Genomic DNA, 26,228 nt, shown 5'->3' with positions numbered 1-26,228 from the left:
TAAATAGCAGTGTGGGCTCCACACTGACTGGGGTGACTTTATGAAGCTTTATGCTGGTGAATTACACGCGCAGTCACACAAGCACGCACACACATACATACATATTGAAGGCCTCTGGTATAACATTGCTTCCCATCTACTGACTCCTGTCAGAAAATGGGAGCGGGTGGATTCTAAAAAGAAGCCAGAATTGAGAGCAGCAAGGATGCACAACAACCAACACCTCTTTGTCCTATTGTCTATGACATCTTTTGGTTATCTCCACCTATCACTGGCCCTCTATCCAGCTCTACCTGTCCCACCCCCCCCTCCCCCCCGCCCCCCCTTAAACCAGCTTATATTTCACCTCTTTTCTATTTTTCCTTAGTTCTGTTGAAGGGTCATACAGATTCAAAATGTTAACTGTGTTCCTCTCCGCAGATGCTGTCAGACATGCTGAGTTTTTCCAGGTATTTTTGTTTTTGTTAAGGTAGAGGACCTTACTAGTACTCATTTGTATAGGCTTGCACGTGAAGACTAGGGTTGCTAACCTCCTGGATTGTCTACGAGGCTCCAGGAATTAAAGATTTATCTCCTGAAGAGAATTGCTGGGAGAAAGCCTGGAGAAATATCATAGGGATATTTTTAAAAATTTGAGTGTCCTTTTAAGACTTTTGTTTATTAATTATAAAAACATTGACGATGGGAAAAGAGACTGTTTGACTGGGGGGCAGTACCAATAATGAAACCTCTAGGAATACATTCTGCCAGATTTGGCACCCATAGTGAAGACTGGCTACTTGTTCAGAGCTGTTGGGAGCCTGTAATCATCTAGGAAACTGTGTGTCAGATTTACTGGGCCAGAATTTTCTGTGGCAGAGCACTGAGCAGAGTCTGCCATTGATTAGAGTTGCCCTTGCACATTCAGCTATATAAATATTTTTATGTGGCAAGTTGCTGAAGGTGCATTTGGTAACAGCAGCAAAGGAAACAGGGCATTTGGAACTTAAGTAAACAGAGCAAGCAACAGGGTATTTTCTTAATGAATCAGATTGAAGAATTCTGAAATTAACAGCACAAGGCAGTGTAAATTAGTGGGTGAATTCAATATCAAATCAGGTACAGAAAGAAAAATAAAGAGAAGGAAAGAAAAACTGCATGAAGACAGAAAGAAAAAGAGGTAGAAAAGAAACAGATTTATTTTAATTTGCCGTTATTAAAATTTCCAACAAGAATACCTAAAGAATGAGACTCTGTACTTGTAATAGTAAATCTCCAATTTCAGAGAGGTTGTCTGGTAGTAATTAACTCTTATCATGTTATGACAAGGTTATTTAGACCTCCTGCCAATGCAATATGGCCATTCGATACCTGCCCCACGGATGCGCACTGGCCTGCACATGTGCAGAAATCCAATGACATCACACACTGAGGGAGGCGGTGGCATAGTGGTATTGTCACTGGACTAGTAATCCAGAGACCCAGGGTAATGCTCTGTGGACCGGGGTTCGAATCCCACCATGGCAGATGGTGGAATTTGAATTCAATATGTATCTGGGATTAAAAGTCCAATGATGACCAGGAAATCATTGTCGATTGTCATAAAAATCCATCTGCTGTCCTTAGCTGGTTTGGCCTACATGTGACTCCAGGCCCACAGCAATGTGGTTGACTCTTGAAAATGCCCTCTAAACAAGGGCAATTAGGGATGGGCAATAAACGCTGGCCTAGCCAGCGATGCCCACATGCTATGAACAAGTACCCAGCACACAGCCAACTTTGCTTTCTAATTCGGTTATCGCAATATGCTCTTAGTTTGTGGATTCACACACATCACTTATTCGGCAGGTTGCTCGGAATATTTAGCTCACAAGCATTTTATTGACACTTGGAGAAAGTGGTACAGTATTTTACGAAGAGTGACAGGGACAATCCAGAATCATTACTGAACGTCAATGCTTCAACTCACTTTAATGATTTCTGTCATCTTGCAATTTAAAGGAATGTGAATGTTTGTTGCTAAATATTCAGTGATCCGAAAGATTCAGTCAAGACAGGAAAGAAAACTGTTGCAATGCTGTACTGAGCTCGCTAATTCTAGTGGTTTAGTGAAGGGGCAGAATCCTGGCTTAAAATGTCTGCATATTTTGTCATGTTTTCAAATCTCTTCAGTTTAAGAAGGATCAATAAATTAATGGCATTGAAGAACTAAAAATGATTTTGCAAAGTACTGACAGCCATGGTAAATGGTTCTTAAAAGTAAATAAACTGGGTTCATGTTGTACATTGCCCCCTACAAAGATGGCTACTGCACACGTGTGCTGCTATACATTGCCCCCTATAAAGATGACAGCCACGCATACAACTGCGCATGCACAGCACTGGCAGCAAACACAGCCTATTTAGAGTGCAATGGATAAGACTTGACTTTCTGTGATGAGTTTAGTTTGTATTTACCATGCACATACTGCAACTTCACACCATTCATTACATTTCAAAGGTGAGGCAGGCAACAAGATGCCATTTTCACAAAGCTAAATGTGGAGCAGCGCAACTCGACAGCAACTTTTGCAGGGCTGTATTTAACTGCATCTGCCTCTCACCTGAAGTTGCTGTATTATTTACATGTAACTAACGATGATCACCATTATGATGGCTCAATACCTTCAGGGGTTTGCACCAGTCCCAATGGTTTCATAAGCAGTCCTGGCTATTAGTCACTGTGACTGCTGCTAATATCCTTCACTGGGGATGCAGTCAATACTGTTAGAATCAGTCCCAGCTGCACAAACTGGGAAGAGCCACAGAAGTACTGCAAAAATGTTAGACTCTGGGAATATGTGTTAAAACTTCTCAATTAAAAAAAACCTTTCATTTGCATAACACCTTTCACAACCAAAAGGCTTTACAATCAAAGAGTTACATCTGTCACTGTTGTAATGTGGGAAATGCAGCACTCAATTTGTGTACAACATGATCCCATAAACAGCAATATGATTTTGAGGAAACACTCTGTTTTTAGTGATGTTAGTTAATGGATAAACATTGGCCAAGACATCAGAAAGAATTCCCCTGTTCTTTGAAGTAACCTTATGTTTCTTCCAAGTCCAGTATCCTCAAACTTTATGAAGCTCTATGAATAATCCCTACAGTTTGATGTCTGGCACCAAGCTAATTTCTGCAGTGCGGTCAGAGGTCTTGTGTGTGGAGATTGCCACGATTGGGGTTCTGCAATATGCTGAGAAACCCCATCGCTACTTCCTTCTAATTGAATAGAAGAGCATACGTGAGAATCCTGCATACCATCGGCAAGACCCATTCTTTCCTGCCCTACCTCCTTCATCAAGTTCTGATGTGCTGTGAAAATTCCTTCATCTCTCTGCCAAGTCCCAGTGGTGTTGCAGAGTGACAGCATGGCATCTTTTCCCACTGATACTGCCAGCTTTTACTGTCATTCCCTGCAGTGAGTTTTCCATCCTGAACTCAGATTCGCCATGTCACATTTCTGCTTACACACTAAGCATTCCTTCCAACTATTTCTCTTACTTTTAATGTTTTTCAGATTAGACATCAACCTGGGGGCCCACCTGCCTTCTCATAAGGATGTAAAAAGTGCCGTGACACTATTTTGAAGAGGAACAAGGGGTTATCCCTGGTGTCCTAGCCAATATTTATCCCTCAATCAACATCACCAAATCATATTATCTGGTCATTATCACATTGCTGTTTGCGGAATCTACACATGAGCAAATTGTCTGTATTTCCAGCATTACAACAATTACTACATTTCAAAGTGTTTCATTGGCTGTGAAGTGTTTTGGTGTAACCTGAGATCATAACAGATATTAAAGAAATACAAGTTCTTTCTTTTCTCTACGTTTTGCTTCTCCTCTCCCTAAGGCAGGACCTCTCACTGTCCACAGCAGCACTCAGGCACCTTGCCTGAGTGTCCATCCATGAGTAATCCACGATGTTATCCTCGTCTGAAGTTTACACGTGCAGACTACCTAGCAGGGGTTTCAGGTAAGGCCATCCCAGCTCAGCAAGCCTCACATTCAGGTCCTGCTTGAATCTCAATTCTGGAACTTTTAATAACAACTTGCATTTATATAGCACCTTTAATGTAGTAAAGCATCCCAAAGTGCTTTACAGGCATGAATTTCAAACAACATTTGACACAGAACCACATTAGAGATATTAGGACAGGTGACCAAATGCTCGGTCAAAAAGGGAGGTTTTAATGACTATCTTAAAGGACGAGAGAGAGAGAGGTGGAGAGAATTAAGGAGGGAATTCAAGGCTTAGGGCCCAGGCAGCTCAAGGCATGGTCACTGATGATGAAAATCAGGGATGCAGTCTGTAACACACCAACAGCTGTTGTCATATATGACAACTAGCCATAAGTCTACAGTCAGCTGCATCCAGAGAATATTCCTGAATGTTCTATTGAAGCACTTTACAGCTCTGCAGCAGATTGTCTGAGGACTATCCCACACAGTGAACCAAGGGGACAATCCGCTTTGTGTTTTTGGTAGAAAAATTGTCAACATGTTTCTGGATAACTGGGGTTTCTTCCAAATCTACAACAGAGGGCTGTATGGCGTGGACAGCATATTATCGGGATCAATTAGCTTGTTAACAAGCTCAATTGATCCTTGATTATTTACTTAAATATGGTGGACAGGCTGCCAATTTCAATGCCCACCGCCCCCACCCTCATATTACTGGGGCGAGCTTGGGGGTGGGCAGGTAGCTGGTGGGGTGGGAACATGCTGTATTTTACGTGCCTCACTCTCCCCCCTGCTGAAAACATGCCCGGTGGGGGCAAGTAAAATCCAGCCCATAGACACACTGGAAAAGGTGCAAAAAAGATTTACAAGGATGATTCAAAATTGAGAGGTTTTATCTACCAGAAAAAAATCGGTAGGAACTGGAGATCTTTTCTCTAGAAATAAGAACACTGAGGGGTAGTCTGACAGAGGTATTCATGAACATGATGGGGCAGTCATAGAGAAAATGTCTCCAGTTCTGAATGTTAAAACTCACACCCAGGTGAGGTTCCCCAAAGTTGTTGATCCAGGCGAGGCCCCTCAATTTATCACCGTCTGCTGGGACACCCCCAAATTGTTATGCCCTGGGTGAGGATGGATGAACTGGCTCCGTGTCTTTATTCATCTCCCTACCTTCTGTTGGTCGCAACAAGGTTTAATCTGAAAAGGATCCCTTTTGCGGATACCTTTTTCCCAGGCCCAATCGTTCTGCTTTTGTAGGAACCAATTTGATCAGGCTTTCTTGAGTTACAATCCTTGACTCGTGAGAAGTTGGTGATTGAGCATTGCAACCGTCACGATTCAAAATTCCAGTAGAATTGACTCAAGTAGACGAATAGTCTGATTCGAGGCTTCAGTAGAGTTGACTCCGGTAGATGAATAGTTGGTTTCGAGGTTCCAGTGGTGTTGAATTTGGTAGAGAGGGAGAGAGATCGGGATACCTGAAAAATGGCGATTTGCAGGGGTACTGTGTGTGGCTGTTACTTCCGAGTCAAACTTCCAGCACTTGCTCACTCTCTCAGAACACCCACCAACAGACAGACACAGGAGCATCTTTTCAGCTCACTTTTAACCCCTTCTTTGTATATTCCAAGTGGGAAGCGAATTCACAAATCTGACTGGACATTGCGCACAGGATTTTTTGATGAGGTGACGCTCATCTTCCATAATATCCCATTGTCTCTACCAAAAGGAGCAATTAGTTTCAGGATATCTTTAGAAGTACCTTGTCTGGCAACAGGGTGGGGTTCCATTACCTCTTAGGGAGTCACCCTGCAGCCTTCCAACCAGTGGCTTGTGTGCATTTTTAAGAACTCAGGTCTTGTTTTTTTAAAGTCCAATATTTCCAGACGTAATTCGGTGTTTTCCTTTCATTATCATGACACCTGTCCTCCTTCCCGGAATGAAATGAGATTCATTCCCATTTCATTATAAAAAAGGGAAAAACTTATAAATAACAAAACGTTCTAATACACACATTCATTTTTCAGCAATGGTCAACATTTTATTTCCTAGGGATGTGGGTGATATTTAAGTGGTATGACTGAAGGAACAAACTCCAACGGAACAATCTGGCATTCTGGGTCTTAAATTTTTCCACAAGAGTTAATGGATTGTGGTCGGTATAGACTCTAGTCTCTCTGTACCCATTTCAGACATGTATCTCAAAGTGACTGAGGGCCTGTAATAAACCGAGGGTCTCCTTCTCTACTGTGGAGTACCGGTTCTGATGCTTGTTGAGCTTTTTAGAGAAGTACCCGATTGGTCTCTCTATTCCGGGTTTGTCCTCCTGAGGAGAACTGCCCCTACCCTGATGTCACTCACATCAATGGCTACTTTAAATGCCTGATTAAGGACTGGGGCCGCAAACACGGGCTCGCCTATTAAAATAGCCTTCAGCTTTTCGAAGGCTGTCTGGCATTTCTCAGTCCGTACTACCTTTGCTTTTTTCTGTAATAGGTCTGTTAGCAGGAAGTCTACTGTGCTAAAGTTTGGGACGAACTTGCGGTAGAACCCACACATCCCCAAGAACCTCATGATTTTCTGCTTTGTGGTGGGAATGGGGAACTGTGCTACAGCTTGTACCTTGGCAGATCTGTCCTTGACCAACTATGTGTCCTAGATAGGTCACTTTAGCCTTAGCGAACTCGCTCTTGCGAGATTGACCATTAGGTCAGCTGACTGTACTCTCTGAAAGAGGACTTCCAGTTGCTCTAGGTGGTTTTCCCAGGTGTCATTGTGCACTAGGAGATCATCAAGGTACAGGACGCAGTTGGACAAGCTCACTACTACATGGTTTACCAACCTTTGTAAGGTAGCCGGGGCATTTTGGAGTCCAAAGGGCATAACCCAACACTAGTATAACCCGTCTGCAGTTATGAAGGTGGAGGTTTCCTTCACACGGGCCGTGAAGGGAACCCGCCAATACTCCTTGAGTAAATCTATCTTTGTAATGTAGGCTGCTTTACCTACCCTCTCCATGCAGTCTTCCAGCCGGGGTATCAGGTAGGAGTCAGCTCGGGTCAAACATTAACTTTTCAGTAGTCAATGCAGAACCTTGTGGAGTCGTCCGGCTTGGGCACGAGCACAAGTGGGGAGCTCCAGTGACTATTGCTAGGCTCTATTAGTTGGTGCTCCAGCATGTAATTAATCTCCTCCACAACCTGGGCCAGCTTCTCTGGGCCTAGATGATAGGGATGTTATCTTATGGGAAGGGCCTCTCCCACATCCACATTGTGTAGGGCTGGGGCAGTGCAGTCTGGCTTGTCTCTGCACAAGCCTTTAAATGCAGTGAGCAGCCTCATCAGGTCTGCTCGCTGCTCTGCACCTAGATGGGAGAACAAGGAGTCTAAGTTGGCTAGTATTTCTATATTGGTTAGCCCATTAGTAGAAGGTTCATTGTGGGCCTCAACCACGTCTCCCTCCAATTCATCCCCACTGCTATCCTCCTCCTCCAGGGCGGTGGCACTGGGACAGACCATTACTTGCTTGTTTCCTTCTTGGCATGATATCACTTTATCATGTTGACATGTCACAGTCTTTGCTTTTCCCCTGATCTGGGTCTCAATTAGATAGTTCACTTCCCCGAGTTGCGTTGCTGTTCTGAACGGGCCGCTGAACCAGGCCTGTAAGTGTTCACCTGGTATTGGTAGGAGCTCTAACACACAGTCTCCTGGCTGAAAGGTTCGGGTCTTGGCCTGTCTGTCAGCCTGTTTTTTCATAGCCGTCTGGGAGAATTTCAAGTGCTCTTGGGCCATCTCCCAGGCTCTCATGAGTCTCTTCCAGAACACGGCTATGTAATCTGAGATGGAGAGTTCCTCCTTCTGCTCTAAAAAGCTCTCCGTGATTAGTTTCAGAGGCCCTTGCACTTGGTGCTCATAAACTAATTCAAACGGAGTAAACCTGGTGGGCTCATTGGGTGAACCCCCGGTAGCGAACAGAAGGAAGTCTAGTCCTTTATCCCAGCCATGGGGGTACGCGTGGCAGTGTGCCCTGATCATTGTTTTTAGGGTTTTGTGGTGCCGTTCTAGCACCCGCTGGGACTGCGGGTGACACGCTGAAGTCTTCAGTTGGGTCACACCCAGGTTACCCATGACTTCCAGGAATATCTTGGACATGAAATTTGAGCCATGATCCGACTAGATCTCAGTGGGTAGACCATACCTGGTAAAGAATTGGGTCAATTCCCTCACCACTGTTTTGGCAGACATGACTCACAGGTGAACAGTCTCTGGGAAGCGGGTTGCCACATCCATGGTGGTAAGGATATGCCTGTGATCCCCTTTTGTTTTGGGTAGGGGCCCCACACTAATCCTTGCTGAATAGTTCCCCAAAAGCTGGCACAGGAACCATAGGTGCAGGTTGTATTGCAGGTTGGGGTTTTCCCACAACTTGGCAAGTTGTAGCAGGTTTTGCAAAACCTGACTATGTCCCTGTGGAGGTGCGGCTAATAGAAATGCTGGCTGATGTGGGATTGGGTTTTGCATATACCGACATGCCCAGCCATCGGAATTTTGTGAGCTAGCCGCAGGATTTCCCCAGGGTATCTTTGCGGCACTACCACCTGGTGGGTCACTGTCCACTCCTCATTTGCAGGTCTGTCTGTCTCCATTTCTTCATCAGCACATCATTTTTAATGTAGTAGCATTCAGGGACTGCTTCTGCCTCGGCCTCATTGTGGGCAGTCCGAGCTAATATTTTTAACTGTGGGTCAGCTTGCTGGGCCGCTACCAAGGAACATTTGTTTATCACCTCATTAGAGTCTTCTAGACTCCCGGAAAAGGTTTCAGATAACTGGGTCTTCTGTCTGCAGTGTCACTTGAGCTTTCTCTGTTGGAGCTTGTCGGGCCGTAGACCAGGTTACCACACAGTCTGGGAAAATGCCAGGTACTTTCTCTTGCAGCTGTTCAGTCTTCTTGACCTCAATGGGCTTCTCTGAGACCACTGGAGATGCTATTACCTTTGATCCTGCCAGGTCATTGCCAAGGCACAGGTCAACCCCGTCCACAGGCAAACTGGGGATGGCTCTCACGGTCACTGGCCCTGATACAATGTCTCACTTCAGAAGGACCCGGTATAGGGCAATGGGCATGTACCCTCCTCAATCCCCTTTATCGGCACCTTGGCACTTATGGCACTCTCTGGTGGAAAGGTCATGCCTTTTCCCAGCAGTAGAATCTGGCCGGCCCCTGTATCCCTCAGTATTACTACAGGCTTACTCACCTCACCGAGGAAATGAAATCGGATATAGAATCTCAGTAACCCTCAGGGATTTGTGTAACCTCATCCACACTCTCAGGAGTGTCCCTACAGGGATTCACAGCAGCAGTCAGAGCCATAGCCTGGTCTGCTATGTTCTCTGGTTGACTCTCATTCTCTGCAAGGGGTGTATGTGCCCCGATAAATCCCACTGGTTTTTCCCGTAACGTAGCAGTTAGCTCAGATGTGCCCTACTTTCTTGGCTTCACTTTTCATTTCAGCACCACCCTTTCTGTCCTGAGGAGGGTCCCCAGAATTTCCTTCTCTCCCATGGGTGCTCAGTTTTCTATCACTCTCACCCCCCACCGCCTCTATCCTTCCAGTTGGTTGGGGGTGACTCGGGGAGAGTCTCTTCTGTAACAAGGGTGTATGGATAAACTCATAATTGTCGGCCAGTGTGGCTGCCTGCCTGGCCCATGTGACCCACTGCTCTCCAGGTGTGTTCTTATTGAAAAGGGTAGGGAATTTTTAAACTCCTCAAGGAGAATTATTTTACTGGAGATTTTCGTAAGTGGCTTCCATGCGCACTGTTCAAAAGCAAGTTGCTTAAGCCTTTCAAATTCCAGGTACGTCTGGTCAGGCCGTTTCCTGAGGGTGCGGAGTTTCTGACAGTATGCCTCCGGCACTAACTGATACATACTTAGTATAGCACTTTTTACTGCTTCATAGTCAGTGACACTTTCCTCAGGCAGCAGGGTGAAAACCTTGTGAGCCTTCCCTGAAATCCTACTCTGCATTACTGGGGACCACGGTTGGACTGGCCACTTTAACTGCTGTGCTAAGCACTCAAAAGATATAAAGGCTTCCAGCTCTGCTTCATCAAACTTAGAGATTAGATGAGCAAACCGCGTTGCCGCAATCCTTAAGTCCAAATAAGTGTGTCTTCAAGGGACCCAGTGGGATGCCTGCTCCTCAGTTCAAACAGTTTTAGTTGACACTCCCTTTCTTCCCTCTTATCTCTCTCCTGAAATTCTCTCTTCCTTTCGAATCCTTTCTTGACATTCCCTTTCCTTTTCTCTCTCCTGAAATTCTAATTTCCACTTCTCCAATTTTAATCTCTCTACTGCTATGTTATCCGTTTCTTCGTCTTCAATTTCCAGCTGTAGACCATTGGCCACCCCTTTTAAAATTTCAGGTTTTTTGGCTTCCGGCCGAAATTCTAATCCTAAACGCCTCACCAACTCTTTTAACTGTTTGAGGGACAGAACTTTTAGAAGTAACTGCTTCTGGTTCTGCTAGAAAGGTACTGGCACCAAAAGTGGACATTTTAACACTTCAGTAGTATAGACTCAAGAAAGACGTCTTGCAGTTCCTAAAAAAATTGATTTCACAAGGACAATTTACTTTCCCTACTCTAATTCGTTTGTTTCATCTGTGGGTAAAAAGTATACCAGACTCTGAACCCCCAGTTTGTTCAAATCACTGACGAGCGCTCCAATTTGTTACGTCCCACACCCGGGTGAGGTTCCCCAAAGTTGTTGATCCAGGCAAGACTCCTCAATTTATCACCGTCCAGCTGGGACACCCCCAAATTGTTATGCCCTGGGTGAGGAGGGACAAACTGGCTCCCTTTATTCAGCTTCCTCCATTTCTATTGGTCACAAGAAGATCTAATCTAAAAAGGTTCCCTTTAGCGGATACCTTTCTCCCAAACCCAATCGTTCTGGTTTTGAAGGAACCAATTTGAACATATTTTTTTGAGTTAAAGGTAAGAGTGAGTTTATTAACTACTAAAGGTAAAAAAAGATAAAATAGGTGCATAAACTGTCATACAGATTAAAAGTAAAAATTTAGCTTGAAGTAAGTGAATATATATGTGTGGTGTATATATATAAAAAAAGGTATATGGAACAGTCCTTGACTCGTGGGGAGAGGGTAATTGAGTGTTGTGGCCGTTGTGATTCGAGGTTCCAGTACAATTCACTCTAGTAGACGAATAGTCAGGTTCGAGGTTCCAGTAGTGTTGAATTCAGTAGAGAGGGAGAGAGATTGGGATATCTGCAAAATGGCGATTTGCAGGGGTATGGCTATTACTTCTAAGTCAAACTTCCAGCACTTGCTCTCTCTCAGAACACCCGCCAACAGACAGACACAGGGGCAGCTTTTCAGCTCACTTTTAACCCCTTCTTTGTATATTCCAAGTGGAAAACAAATTCATAAATCTGTCTGGGCATTGCTCACAGCATTTCTTGATGAGATGATACTCATCTCCCATCGTCTCTACTGGAGGGAGCAATTAGTTTTTGAATGTCGTTAGAAGTACCTCGTCTGCCAACAGGGTGGCCATTACCGCTTAGGGAGTCACCCTGCAGCATTCCAGCCAGTGGCTTGTGTGTATTTTTAAAAACTCATGTCTTATTTTTTAAAGTCCAATATTTCCAGATGCAATTTGGTGTTTTTCTTTCATTATCATGACATGAGAGAGACCAGACCTATGGACTATACATATAAAAGATCGGCACTAATAAATCCAGTAGGTAATTCAAAAAAAACTTCTTTACCCAGAGGGTGGTTTGATTGTGAAACTTGCTACCACAGCAAGCTACTATCTATTAGTATAGATGTATTTAAGGAGAAGCTAAATAAGCACGTGAGGGAAGAAGGAATAGAAAGATATGTTGATGGGGGTGAAGATGAATTAGGGAGGGCCAAGGCTTATGTGGAACATAAACATTGGGTTGAATGGCCTGTTTCTGTGCTGTAAATACTTTGAATTCAGTCTTAAAAGTCCCACCAACATCTCTGCTATAGAGTTGATTATACCAGGCCAAACGGGTCATGGAATGAGATGCTCAACCCTTCCATAATAGGCCCAGAACCAGGAGCATTGCAGGACCACAAGCGCACAAGGAGCCCTTTTCTATTTACCCAGACTAATATAACCCAATAAGAATAATCAACAAAAATAGTTGCATGATCCATGGAACATTGACTAGTTTGTGTGTTATGGCAAATACTAATGTAACTACAATTACAAAAGGGTTCCATCAGCAAATAATTCTGCCATTATAACTACAGTAACATAATATCCATATATAGTAGAATATATTACCGCTTACTTCTGATAATGCAGCCCCTGTATGATACAGAATAAAGAGGGTATTACCCCTTTACTCCAGATTTAACTGTCCCTGTACAGTACAGAGTAAGGGGTATATTATCCCTTTACTTCGGATAATGCTGTTCATTTATTTTATAACAGATTATGAAAGCGTGGTTTCCTATTTCAAATCTCATAAGTCATTAAGAGTTTGAACTTGTCAAAAGGTTCCTACCTTGCAAAGCAAGACCTGCATCCTGAATGGTGAAAATAAACACAGCAAACGGTGCGAGTGGAGATTTTGCAATGATCATCTGCAACAAAACAGCGTAGAAGAGATGCTGAGTTGGAGGTAACAAGAGTGAAGGGTCTTCAAAAACATTAATTTGCAAAAAGCAATAGTTGCCTCTTGCACTAATTCTGTCTGCTTCCAAACTGTATCAAAAATTACCAATCCGCATTGTTCTATAGCCCAGAGTAAATACAATATCAAAGATTGTCATCTGTTAGCTGTGGAGAGTGTGGGAGTAAGTTACTTTAATAAATATGCTGTTCACTGTGAGGGCTGTCCATACTGTGGACCTTTCATGCCTTTGACACAAACTGTTAAAGCACTCTCAGCAGATACTTCAGACATTAGGGCCTGCACAACTAAAGACATGGCTACCAGTGTACAGCACAGGTTAGAATGAAGCTTCCTCTACATTGACCATTGTACACATCCCTGGCCGAATATGGTTTTAGTTTAGAGACTAAATAAAACTGCCTCCCTCAGGCCAGCTAACACCTGGGCTTGGAATAACGTTCCTGCCACTCTGTGCCTTAACCCAACCTCAGAAGAGCATCTCCCAACACAGATTGAGATATTTTCATTCCTCGCATCAGCCATGGTCTGGTCTTAGTAAATTTCCTAAATTGCGCATTGTGTTATCCTTGAAGACTCATCCACCCTGTGTATCTCCACCCAAGGTTTCCCTTCCCATCCACACTGTCACCTTTGGAATCCTCCAAGGGTCCATTCTTGGTCCCCCCACTTTTCCAATTACAAGCTGCACCTTTATGACATTATCCACTAATGTAGGATCACTTTCCACATGTACCCTTGAGACAGCCAGCTCTACCTCTCCATCACCACTCTCAACCTCTTCACTGCCTCGATGTCATCAGATCCCCGCATTCCTCCAATTATGGCATCTTGCGTAGCCCCAATTTGCATCACTCCATCCATGGCAGCTGCTTAGGTCCTAAATTTCATAATTCTCTTCCAAAACCTTTTTGCATCAGTAGCAACCTCCTGCTATATTCTGTGTCTTAAAGCCAACCTTTTTTCCCAAACTTATGCTCACCTGTCCCATAATTTCCTACATTACAACAGTGGCTACATTTCAAAAGTACTTCACTGGCTGCAAACGTTCTGAGGCATTCTGTGGCACTAACTAAACGAAGAATGTTTTTTCTTAGTATCTCCTCCATTAGCTGGGTACAGATTCTTGTCTGATCAGGCTCTTGTGAAACACCATGGGATATTTTGCGATATTAAAGGTGCTATATAAATGCAAGCACTTCTCAAGTATGGATAACATTTGATAATGTGCATCAACTGGATGGTAATAAACAATTCCAACAACAGCAAAGTTACAGCTTTGATTCCAGGTTCATGTTTGTGGCACAAATGTAGCAAAACAGATTTTATTGCCTCTTAGAACTTTTTTTAAAAATGTATATTTCTGCCATGCTAGATTCTGCATGTAAGGATTAACTGCTAAGGTTGCACATAATATTTTTTTCTTAGCTGTAAGCCAGCAGCACATAGCTTGTCTGCTTACAGAAAGTTGGCTGAAGTATTAGTTATCCTTAGGCTAATTATATTTATACCAGTTACAGTTATGCAGGGTTAGACAAAGTCAACTTGGATTTATGAAAGGGAAATCATGTTTGACAAACCTACTGGAATTTTTTGAGGATATAACTAGCAGAATAGATAAGGGAGAGCCAGTGGATGTGGTGTACTTGAATTTTCAGAAAGCTTTTGATAAAGTCCCACATAAGAGGTTAGTGTGTAAAATTAAAACGCATGGGGTTGGAGGTAATATATTGGCATGGATTGAGGATTGGTTAACAGACAGAAAACAGAGAGTAGGAATAAATGGGTGTTTTTCAGAATGGCAGGCGGTGACTAGTGGGGTACTGCAGGGATCAGTGCTTGGGCCCCAGCTGTTCACAATATATATCAATGATTTGGATGAGGGAACCAAATGTAATATTTCCAAGTTTGCTGATGACACGAAACTTGGTGAGAATGTGAACGATAAGGGGGGGCGGTGTTAAGAGGCTTCAAGGCGATTTAGACAGGTTGAGAGAGTGGGCAAATACATGGCAGATGCAGCATAACATGGATAAGTGTGAAGTTATCCGCTTTGGTAGGAAAAACAGAATGGCAGGGTATTATTTAAATGGTGATAGATTGGGAAATGTTGATGTACAAAGGGACCTGGGTGTCCTTGTACACCAATCACTGAAAGCAAGCATGCAGGTGCAGCAAGCAGTTAAGAAGGCAAATGGTATGTTGGCCTTCATTGCAAGAGGACTTGAATACAGAAGCAAGGATGTCTTACTGCAGCTGTACATGGCCTTGGTGAGACCACACCTGGAGTACTGTGCGCAGTTTTGGTCTCCTTACCTGAGAAAGGATATACTTGCCATAGAGGGAATGCAGCGAAGGTTCACCAGACTGATTCCTGATATGGCAGGAGTGTTGTATGAGGAGAGATTGGGCCGACTAGGCCTGTATTCACTGGAGTTTAGAAGAATGAGAGGGGTTCTCATTGAAACGTATAAAATTCTGACAGGGATGGACAGACTGGATGCAGGGATGATATTTCCTCTTGCTTGTGGGTCTAGAACAAGGGATCACAGTCTCAGGATACGGGGTAGACGATTTAGGGCTGAGATGAGAAGAAACTTCGTCAATCAGGGGGTGGTGAACCGATGGAATTCTCTACAACAGAAGGTTGTGGAGGCCAAGTCACTGAAGATATTTAAGAAGGAAGTCGATAGATCTCTGGACTTTAAAGGCATCAAGGGGTACGGGGAGAGCGCGGGAGTGTGGCATTGAGATAGATGATCAGCCATGATCATAATGAATGGTGGAGCAGGCTCGAAGGGCTGAATGACCTACTCCTGACCCAATTTTCTAACTTTCTATATACAATAAAACATCTCATTCTGTTGGGTGGTAGTGGTGTCTGGGAGCACTGGAACCTCTACAGTGCAATTCTATTCTATTCAGCCAATGGAAAGCCAATGGGGCCTTAGCTAGGCAGATGTTAGAGGGTGTCCTTCTCCCATATCCAATGGGTAGAATCCCATCACAGGGTAGTAACTTTGCTTGACATCTCTTTGGGCCAATGCACCACTCTGAGATATTCAGAGTCAAGGGCAGTCTCTCTCTCTCCCTCTTTGAGTCACTGGGGGCGGAATCATCCCAAATTTGCACTAAGTGCGGTAGGGGACAGGTAAAACAATGTTTTACCTGCCAGCCACAATGGCGGGTTTTCGTGCTGTATCATCCCAAACCCGCTGCATTAGTTATGCATTCCTGAGAAACATGCCGTTTCAATGGTGGGTGAGCTCTCATTCACCCGCCACGCCATCACCTCGCCACTTCATCAAGCTGGGTGCCATATTTAAAGTCCAACCACGCGCACATCTCTCAGTGCTTCCAGGCCACAACTACTGCAGAAAAGTTGTCCACGAAAGGCAAAAAGACTACAGCCCCCAGCTTTAGTGACACATCACTGGAACGCCTTTTGGACGCCATGGAGGCCTGCAGCGATGTCCTCCACCCCACTCTGGCCACAGGATGGACAGCAGAGTGACCAACTGATGATCAGTGCCAGTGCTCCACGGAAGAGGTTGGCCATCTAATGCAGATAGAGGATAAATGATCTCATCTGCGCAGCCAGGGTATGGCAACCATCTCATCACTCTAAACTCACACACTCAAGCCCATCACACATTCACTGGCATCTCACTCACTGCCAGCTCAAGGGACATCACCACTCATTCTCACACATGTCTATCTGGCCTCATCTCCTCTGGAGACTGCCTCCTCAGCCCTTACTACCTTGAGGCCGCTTGCACAGGTCAACGTGACCCCACACACACCTTAGGTTACCTGCCATCCCCAGTACAGCTCACATCCTGCAGCTTCTTCCCTTGCCTGAGACCGCTTCTCTCCCCCTCGCCCAGCAAGCCCTAGCCCTGCAGCCATTGAAAAGCCACCCACATATGGCTGATCTGCTAGGTAGAGACCTGCCTATGAGCCCCCCTAAAAGTGATGTGTGGCTGTTTGTGAAGCCTGGCGCTGATGACCTCGAGTGCTGACCGAAGCATGGTAGGCAAACAAACCTTGAAGTCCCGAGCAAAGTGCAACCCGCCAGGTGCATGTCGCTTATGTGCTGTGGTGAAACATGTCAGCGTGTTTTCCTGCCTACGTGGGTCGATAATCCAGCTGGGGGGTGGGCTGACCTAATAATGATATGCTGATGTATTACAATGAGGTTCCCGCTGTCCGATGGCGGAGAACGTGGCCCGCCATCGGCAGGCTCAGCAGACGATTGCATACTGATAATGCCACCGAACACACCCGACACTGGCGGGCACAGAAAATCCCGGCCTGAGTGTCTGTTAATTTTGCAGAACACAAGAAAAGAGCATCTGCATTTCAAAGATGCAGATAGAGAAGATTATCTCAGAGGTCTTCAACCTTTAGAGAGATGTTTAGAGAGATAAGTTGCTGTTTTGCCATTAACCAGAGCAGAGGAAAACATATCGTCCTATACAATTGTATACTGTTGTTCACATATCTTATTTGAATAAACCACTTATTATTATGAAGTCTGTTTTGCATCTTGGTCCAGTGTTTATTCAGTCCACCTTCTGTAAGGAAAGAATTCAGGTAAAACGTGTAACCCTTTAATTTCCTTGCCTAGCAAGGATCAATTGGATTTGAAATTTTCAACTTACCCTCAGCCTCCCAGCTTTTTGGTACAGAGTTCCAATTTTTCACCATCCTTTATGCAAACAAGTGCTTCCTGACATCACTCCTGAATGGCCTTTACTTTTAAGGTCATCCCCTTATGCTGGACTCCCCCACCAGGTGAAACAGTTTTTCTCTATTTACTCTATCAAATACTTTAATCATCTCAAACACCTCAATTAGATCACTCCTGATCTTTCTGACTGATTTTTTACTCTGACTCAGGGGTACTGACAGATCAGCAAACATTTGGGTTACACGCATGCTTTGCCAACTGAGCCATGGTGGGAGGGGCCCACCCACCAACTTCTCAATAGTGGACTGTGATTCCTAATTCTAATCTCAGTGCAGAGTGAATGTGGCTAAGATCTTTTTGCTGCACTGGGAGGCGTCGACAAGCCTTTCTTGTTTTGTTCTTTTGCCCTCTCTCCCCCTTGCTCTAAGTGGTTGAATGCTGAATGCAACCCATCTGTCAGTGAGATGCAATTCCAGACCTTTTTATTGTTGTTTGCAGGGGGAAGGTCATAGCGACATCCAGTTCCCACATATACAACAGAGGAAGGATTAGCTGCTTGACTTGCCGTGCTTAAAATACACACATCTCTGCAGGTACAAAGCCATTTATACTTTAAATGGAAAAGCAAAAAGCCTCGGAAAGTCTGTTTCCTTGGGGATTTAATAGCTCCCGTTGCATTAATAAGGTCAAGTCAGATTGCTGCAGCTCACAAGCTTGAGCTTCCTCCTCTTTAACGGGTGAGCACAGCTGATGAGTACTAAAACTCAGTACCCGAGTCACAGAGCGATGTCCTGATGCTTACTGTCAGTTCTCGATTGTTCCAGTGAACTTTTCCTTTCATCCTCAAGGTGTTGGCTCCTGCTGGTTCTAATCTGCAAATTTGCTGATATTCAAAGTAGCAATTCGTCACATGAGAGTCCAGGCATTGATTGGCACCCTATTCAACCGCAGAGAGTATAAAAGTTCTAACCTCAACAGACAATTCTGTGTACATATTATGCACACTCTCTCCAGTACCACCTCTCAAACTCCGCTTAAAAGGCCAGAGGGTGCATGGGAAAACCATCATATTCAAGTTCCCCTTCAAACTATCTTGAGTTGGAAATATATTGCTGTTCCTTCATTGTCAGTGGTTCAAAAATCCTATAACTTCCTACCTTTGGGAGTAACTTCACTACACGAACTGCAGCGATCACCACCACCTTCTCAAGGACGTCCACAATTGGCCATAAATACTGGTCTTGCCAATGACAAGGGCAAGAGGATTCATTCCTGTGAATGAATCTTCTTCTTCAGTTCTTTCCCCAAAGGCAGGTCTGGTCCATAGTGCCATGACCTCCACCACAATTAGGGCAAGGAGGCAGGTCCCAAATCCACCACAGCCGGAATGGGGATCAAACCCCGTGCTGTTGGCACCAATCTAATCCACACCAGCCGTCCAGCCTACTGAGCCAACCGGTCCCCTAAGGAGTCGTGTTGCCGTGGCAACAAACACTTTTGTGCATGTTGTAGTCCAGAGCTATGAATAGCGATGGCAGAGGATCCAATTTTCTTTCCATCACATGGCTGACCAGGAAACTCTCCCTCTCTTACCGCCAGCCACTAATGTATGTTGAAAGGATTTACAAGTTGATACTCAACCTGTTTGGCTGCGATATAAATTTTTGCTGGCCATCAAGTCCTGAATTGGGACTTGAACCCAGACCTTCTGGCTCAGAGGCAGGGACACTACCCACTATATCTCAAGACCTCCTTGCCAATGAATCTAGGGATGGAGAATAAATAAATGGCATTATTAGCAATGCACACATTCCATTAATTTTTTTTTTAAACAGGTAGCACTCGTTGAATAGTTATTGGGCATGGGATCTTTGGCTGTACTTTTCCCTTCTCTAGCCCAAGCATGGAGGTCACTCATGGAATCACAAGTGATGCCAACATACTGAGGTCAGCTAACTCAGAACAGTCAGGGATCGAACCTGGGGCCTTCTGGACCTGTATGGCTCAGTGCACACGGGGCTATGTGCTGAGCTCCTCCAGTGGAACTGTCATTATTACATATTGAGCTTTCTGTGGTATTTTATTCCATTATTAAAGCACCAGAACACTCCTGTGTTACTCACTTCACCTGGGGTTCCCACCAGTGTCAATGCTTCACTCTGGTCATCCTTCACTCATTTGTGATTTGTGTTTGTCTTCAATCAGTGAATTCCCATAGAGAAACAAGAAATGAAATCAGAATCTTTTCCTCATATACAGACCAGAGTGACCTTTGCTCCAAGGCTGAGTTCTCTGGCTTTAGCTGGGATGCTACAATTGACTCAATAAATCAGGCTTTCCTGGACACTCTGCAATGACCTTGATGCCATGTGTGTGAATGTTGGATGAGGAAAGGACCATGCCCAATTGTGGTCTTCCACAGTTAGATAGCCTGTCAGCATTCATTGTCGAAGGGTGAAGGTCTATCATTTGATTGATGCTCTGGGTGGGGGGATTCCACATGCTTAAAGGCCTGCTAGTGCCTGTTATGGATTTGGTTTGTTGGATTATCTGGAGCTCGGTGGAACTCTCCTGCTCTTCTGTAAACAATGACATGGAATCTATTATGAATGCCTTGTAATTGTACGCCAACTGGGTTTAATTATATTCAGGTGATGGGCATTAACAGAGGATTCATCTGTGCTTATTTTTATATATCATTCTTGAGATGTGGGCATCGCTGGATAGGCCAGCATTAATTACTCATGCCTAATTGCCCTTGAGAAGGTGATGGTGAGCTGCCACCTTGAACTAGTACAGACCATGTTATGTAGGTACACCCACAGTGCTGTTAGGGAGGGAGTTCCATGATTATAACCCACTGACAGTGAAGGAACGACGATACGGTTCTAAGCCAGGATGGTGTGTGGCTTGGAGGGGAACTTGCAGGTGGTAATGTTCTCAATGCCTTTGTCCTTCTAGGTGGAGGTGGTCATAGGCTTGGAAGGTTCTGTCAAAGGAGCTTCGGTAAGTTGCTGCCATGCATCTTGCAGATGGTACTATGCTGATGGTGGAGGGAGTCAGTGTTAAGGTGATGGTTGGGATGTCAAACAAGTGGGCTCCTTTGCCCTGGATGGTGTCGAGCTTCTTGAGTGTTGTTCGAGCTGCATTCATCCAGGCAAGTGGAGGGTATTCCATCACACGCCAGACTTTTGCATTGTGGATGCTGGACAGGCTTTGGGGAGTCAGTAAGTGAGTTACTCGCTGCAGAATTCCCAGGCTCTGACCTGCTCTTGTAGCCACAGTATTAAAATGGCCACAGCATTTAGATATATATGTAGCCATTGAGCCGGCTGAAACTGTGGTTGTCGGGTTTGGAGGTGCATGATATGTAATGTATGTCTCTATACATTTACAAACTTTTAAGTACAAATACTAGCCCTAGTTCTATCTTTCACCACCTGGCTATCTGATTTGTAACACACCAGAGAGGGCAGGCTGTTTAACATCTCATCTGAAAGAAATTGAAAGAAAGAGAAAAAATTGGAAGCAATGCACAACGTGTAAGCAGAATTGTGGCATGGCAAGTTTGAATTTTCAATGCCAACTCATTGCAGAGAATGACATCCGAGACAGCGGACATGCCCTTGACTTAACATCTCATTCAAAAGACCATACTTTCAGCACTGCAGCACTCCCTCGGTACTGCACTGGGGCATTAGTCAATGAAATATAAAAATTGCCGAATGAAAATAATAGTTAAAAAAAACCCTTCCTTGAGATCATTTTGGACTGATATCTATCTCCTAGATAGTGGTGTGTGCAGGCATCTGAAAGAATTTAGAAGGGCACAGTGCGCAGATCCTACTAGTGCACAAATATTAGGGTCAGAGTTTGGTACGAGCGACAAAGTGCAGAGCTACATATACCTGCACAAGTCTGCGAGGAGATGTTATGCTTGGATTGAGATCTGTATGCTATTGGAATGAACCAGCGTGGGATGCAGGAATGCTATACGATGATGAAGAATGCTTTTATCAGAACCTTCATTTCTGGAATGCTGTAGTGTTATCTGAAGCAGCCAGCCAGCAATGCAGCTAATCAGCTAGGCCACGGTCTTGGTAGGGCTCCTTCTGTTCCTAAATTAAACAAAGGGTGAAAGAAGTGCATTTATATGTGCCTTTCATGACATCAAGACATTCCAAAGCACTTTACAGCCAATGAAGTGCTTTTAAGAGTAGTCACTGTTGTAATGGAGGAAACACAGCAGCAATTCTGCGCACAGCAAACTCCCACAAACAGCAATGTGATAATGACCAAATAATTACATGAATCGCCTGGATTCTGCGACTCATTGTAAATTTAAACTTCCTGAGTTCTGGCCTGCTTTGCAGGTGGAAACATTTTTTCTACGCTTACCCTATCAAACCCTTTTAAAATCTAAAATACATGTCAGGTCTCCACCTCAGACTTCTCTTTTCTGGAGAAAAGAGCCTCCACCTGTTCAATCTTTCCCGATAAGTATAATTGCTCAATTCTGCTAATATCATATCTTTTTTTGCACCTTCTCCAGTACTTCTATGTCCTTTTTATAATTGTGCACAGTGTGTAACAGAATTGTGCACAGCCCTTCTCGAGGGCAATTAGGGATGGACAATAACTTTTGGTCTTGCCAGCACAACCTAGGCAAGTGGAAAATATTCCATCACACTCCTAACTTGTGCCTTGAAGATGATGGGCAGGCTTTGCAGAGTTAGGAGGTGAAGTTCTGACCTTCCCTTATAGCCACAGTATTTATATGCTTGGTCCAATTAAGATTCTGGTCAATGGTAACCTCCAGGATGTTGATGGTGGGGGGTTCAGTGATGGCACTTGTGTGACATAAATAGTACTTGCCAGACTGAGTAAATTGGCCTATACTTTCTGGACTTTAGAAGAAGGAGAGGTGATCTCATTGAAGCCTGCAAGATTCTGAAAGGACTTGACAGGGTAGGCACTGAGAGGTTGTTTCCCTGGATAGAGAATCTAGAGCAAGGGGTAAAAGTCTCAGAATAAGGGGCCAATCAGTTAGGATTGAAATGAGGAGAAACATCAATCAAAGGGTTGTGAATCTTTGGAATTCTCTACTCCAGAGAATTATGGATGTCCTGTCATTGAATATAATTAAGGCTAAGATAGACAGGTTTTTGAACTTTCAGGGAAGAGATATGGGGAGTGGTTGGAAAAGTTGAATTGAATAATGTTGGTGCAATGACACACCCTTGTTTGACACTTATTTTGACAGGGAAGGTGTCTGTAATGGATCTGGATACTGGAGACGGAGAGGGCCCTGAATATTGGAGACAGTGAGGGCTCCAGGTACTGGATACTGGGAGGGTGTTATGGCACAGCGGATGGAAAATGCTGAGCTGTTCAAATCCCAGAAAGAACTGCAACAACTATCTTACAATTTGTATTTATTTCGAGATGTGTGCCTTGAATTCAGTACTAATAAGACCACCATGTCTTATAGGTTTCTTACAAAACTAAATTAAACCTTTCTTAATAAAAAAAATAATTTTAAGCACATATATAGGTTTACAAATTACTACTATGATAACTCCTAGCTCCCCTGATTAATCTAACTCCCAGTTACACCTCCGTTAAGGCAACAGTAAAACACATAGGGCAGAATTTAGCCCTCGATGGGCAGCTTGGCGGAGGGCGGGCAGCCGAACTCCGCCGCCAAAACTGGCCCCGCCGCCATTTTGAGTGGGCGGGCCACCCGATGGGAAGCACTATGCGCTTCCTGTGAGGTGGGGGCAGGGATTCCCCAACTGTCAAAGTGCGCTCTTTCTTGCATGCGCGCGAAAGAGCACACTGCCCCCTGGGACTAAGTGCTGTCTCAGGGAGTTCACTGACAGTGCTTCAAAGTTTAAAAATAGAACAGTAAAAAAATTATTAACATGTCCCCCTCATGTGACAATGTCACACGAGATGGGACATGTTAATAACTATGACTTAAACTTTAATAAACTTTTTAAAAGCAGACATGAAACCTCATTCCGCCAGTGGATGAAATTTCATGTTTTTTCAGAAGCCCGCTGGATCTCCTGGCCTGCCCGCCAGCCTTAAGGCTGGACGGGCAGGGCCTTTAATTGTCTTAATTATCCTGTCAATGGCCTCAATTGGCCATTGACAGGTCGGCGGGCGGACAACTGATTTGGCTGTCCGCCCGCCTTCCTGAATATTTAAATGGCGCGGGATGACATCGGGGGTTCCGTCCGACGTCATCCTGTGTCATTTTCGCGTCGGTGAGCAGGCCCCGCCCCCAACTCGCCGACGGAAAAATTCTGGCCATAGATTTTAAAAGACCCAGGCAAAGTAACATGATATCCTGAATGGTCGAATTCAAAGTGAGCTTTCTTCACTTCAGGTCGTGTAAACAGCAGCTTGAGGCTCAGAGGCTGCAGGCTTTTCACACTTGTTAGATCTTAGAATGCCTTCCGCTTACACATAATCTCATCTCCTTTATACAGGTTTCTCCCTTTTTAATGTAAATCCCATTGTCAAAATATGTCTTTTTAGCTCTACTTTTCTAATAATAAAAATCGTTCATAGTACCAATTTGATCAGTAAGCTTTGGAAAAAATAAACACACTGTTTGGCTTCTTCTTCCTCTTTTGAAATTCAAATTACTCTGGTTTATCTAAAAATGCAAATTTCCCCTTTACACCTCACATTCTAAAACTTCTACCTTATAATAAATTCCAATAACATTATGAAAATTATTATATATTCCTGACAGAGGGCTACCAGTGTGAATTCTCCAATGAGTGCACCATTGCTCCTCCTGCAGTAATGCAAGTGTTAGTCCCATTTAGTACAACCTACTTATGCGAATTTGGATTTTCAGCAAGGATATCAGGGCAAACAAATTACTGAATGCAAGTGTTAGTCCCATTTAGTACAACCTACTTATGCGAATTTGGATTTTCAGCAAGGATATCAGGGCAAACAAATTACTGAGCTAGTATGAACATTGACCATGATCTGTGCTTATGCTTGTTGAAGACACCTCCACATCTGGATAGAACTGCTGTTCAGCACCAGCAACAATTTTCACATTAAGCAAGTAAAACAAACATAAATACATGTGATTAATTATATATCTAATCATTATACAAAAAAAATTCACTGTTGCAGAGGCCCTTGGAACTTTTATAATATGGGAGGAAGGCCTCGGAAGCAACAAGGTTGAGAACCCCATACTATCCAGTACCTTATCCAAAGTCTTTTGCAAATCCAAATATATTACACATGCATTAATCTTGTCCACACCTTCTATTACTTCTTCAAGAATTCAATAAGGTTGGTCAAGCATGCGGTTCCTTCATCGAAATTTGCGCTGATTATTCCTTATTATGTTTTCAGTTTCTAGATTTTTTTTAACTGATTGTAGAAGAGGCTGCAGGTGATACAATTCATTGAAAAAGATCCTAAAGACATGGTCGCCCATGTCTGGATCCAGAGTAATGAAGAGTAAACACAACACCTGCAAATACCATAATAATAAAAAAATACTGTGGATGTTGGAGAGCTTAAATAAAAACAAAGTGCTGGGAAAACTCAGCCTGGAAAAACTGGCAGCATCTGTGGAGAGAGAAACAGAGTTAACATTTCAAGTCAAATATGACTCTCCTTTGGAACAGTTCCAAGAAGGGTCATGTTGGACTCGATTGTTTCTCTCTCCACAAATGCAGCCAGACCGACTGAACTTTTCCAGCACTTTGTTTTTATACCTGCAAATGCCATGTTCTTTACAATGAAAATTGGGCCATCATCACATATTTCATATGTCACTATAGACAACCCTGCCAACCACAACGCAGGGGCACAAAGCTCCTTACTAATAAAGCAATCGAGGGGCTCTTGTGATTGCATTAACTCTTTATATAACACTTTTCACAACCTCAGGATGCCCTAAGGTGCTTTATAGCCAATGAAGCACTTTTGAAGTGTGAATGAAGTATTTATGAAAATAAGCATATACCACACCAACAGATTTCAATACAAGAACGCTCACAATCATGAGGAGAAAAAATGTCTTAAAGTCTGCTTGACCTACTGGTGCCGACTCATGAATTGGGCCTGGAACTGGGCTTGAACTGCATTTCAGAGACCAGTACATCCACCAGTCTTTCAGTCACCTCCAGTGAAGCCAGTTCAAACCAGATTGGGACTAGCTTATGCCAGTATAAGCCAGTTTGATGTGGGACTGGTTTGTAATTGGCTCGAGCTGGTTTTTTCTAGACACCAGGGATAACTCCCGCTCTCTTCCGCGAAATAACGCCATGGGATCTTTTACATCAATAAGAGAGAAGATGGCCTCAGTTTAATGTCTCATCTGAAAGATGGCACCTTGGACAGTGCAGCAGCATTCTCTCAGTCCTGCACTAGAGTGTCAAACTTGATTTTCTGCTCTGGAGTGGGATTTGAATCCATAGCTTTCTGACTCAAGGTGAGAATGTTACCAATTGGGCCACAGCTGACGCTTATTGGAATTAAGAAGAACTGAGAGACTGTCAGTTAACCCATTAAACCTATAGAATTGTCTGGTATATTAAGTGGGCCTGAGGCAACTGTTCCAAGTGAAAACTGGTTCCTTCTGATTGATGGCCTTGACTGTCCAGATTTATTTTCCTTGTGTATTGCTTCGGAAGCCCGACATGCCACAGAATAATTCTGTCATAGGCCATAGGGGTCTACAGCACAGGAAAAGGCCCTTCGGCCCATCAAGTCCGCACCGGCCAAACAAGTACCTAACTATTCTAATCCCATTTTCCAGCACTAGGCCCATAGCCTTGTATGCCATGGCATCGTAAG

At 44.0% G+C, this 26,228-nt stretch overlaps 1 protein-coding gene across 9 annotated transcripts in view; it reads right to left on the bottom strand.

Moving 5' to 3' along the window:
* rad51b (RAD51 paralog B) overlaps positions 1-26,228 on the bottom strand; it is a 542,458-nt gene that overhangs the window by 110,190 nt on the left and 406,040 nt on the right. For all 9 annotated transcript variants that reach the window (XM_078563054.1, XM_078563047.1, XM_078563052.1 and 6 more), the window contains one exon: positions 12,563-12,641. In XM_078563054.1, coding sequence (XP_078419180.1) covers positions 12,563-12,641 — 79 coding nt within the window. The remainder of the gene's footprint in view (positions 1-12,562; positions 12,642-26,228) is intronic.

The sequence above is a fragment of the Cetorhinus maximus genome, chromosome 18 (assembly GCF_964194155.1).
Source record: "Cetorhinus maximus chromosome 18, sCetMax3.hap1.1, whole genome shotgun sequence".
Lineage (NCBI taxonomy): Eukaryota > Metazoa > Chordata > Chondrichthyes > Lamniformes > Cetorhinidae > Cetorhinus > Cetorhinus maximus.
The sequence above is the reverse complement of the archived record's forward strand: the minus strand, read 5'-3'. Positions and strand labels throughout refer to the sequence as shown.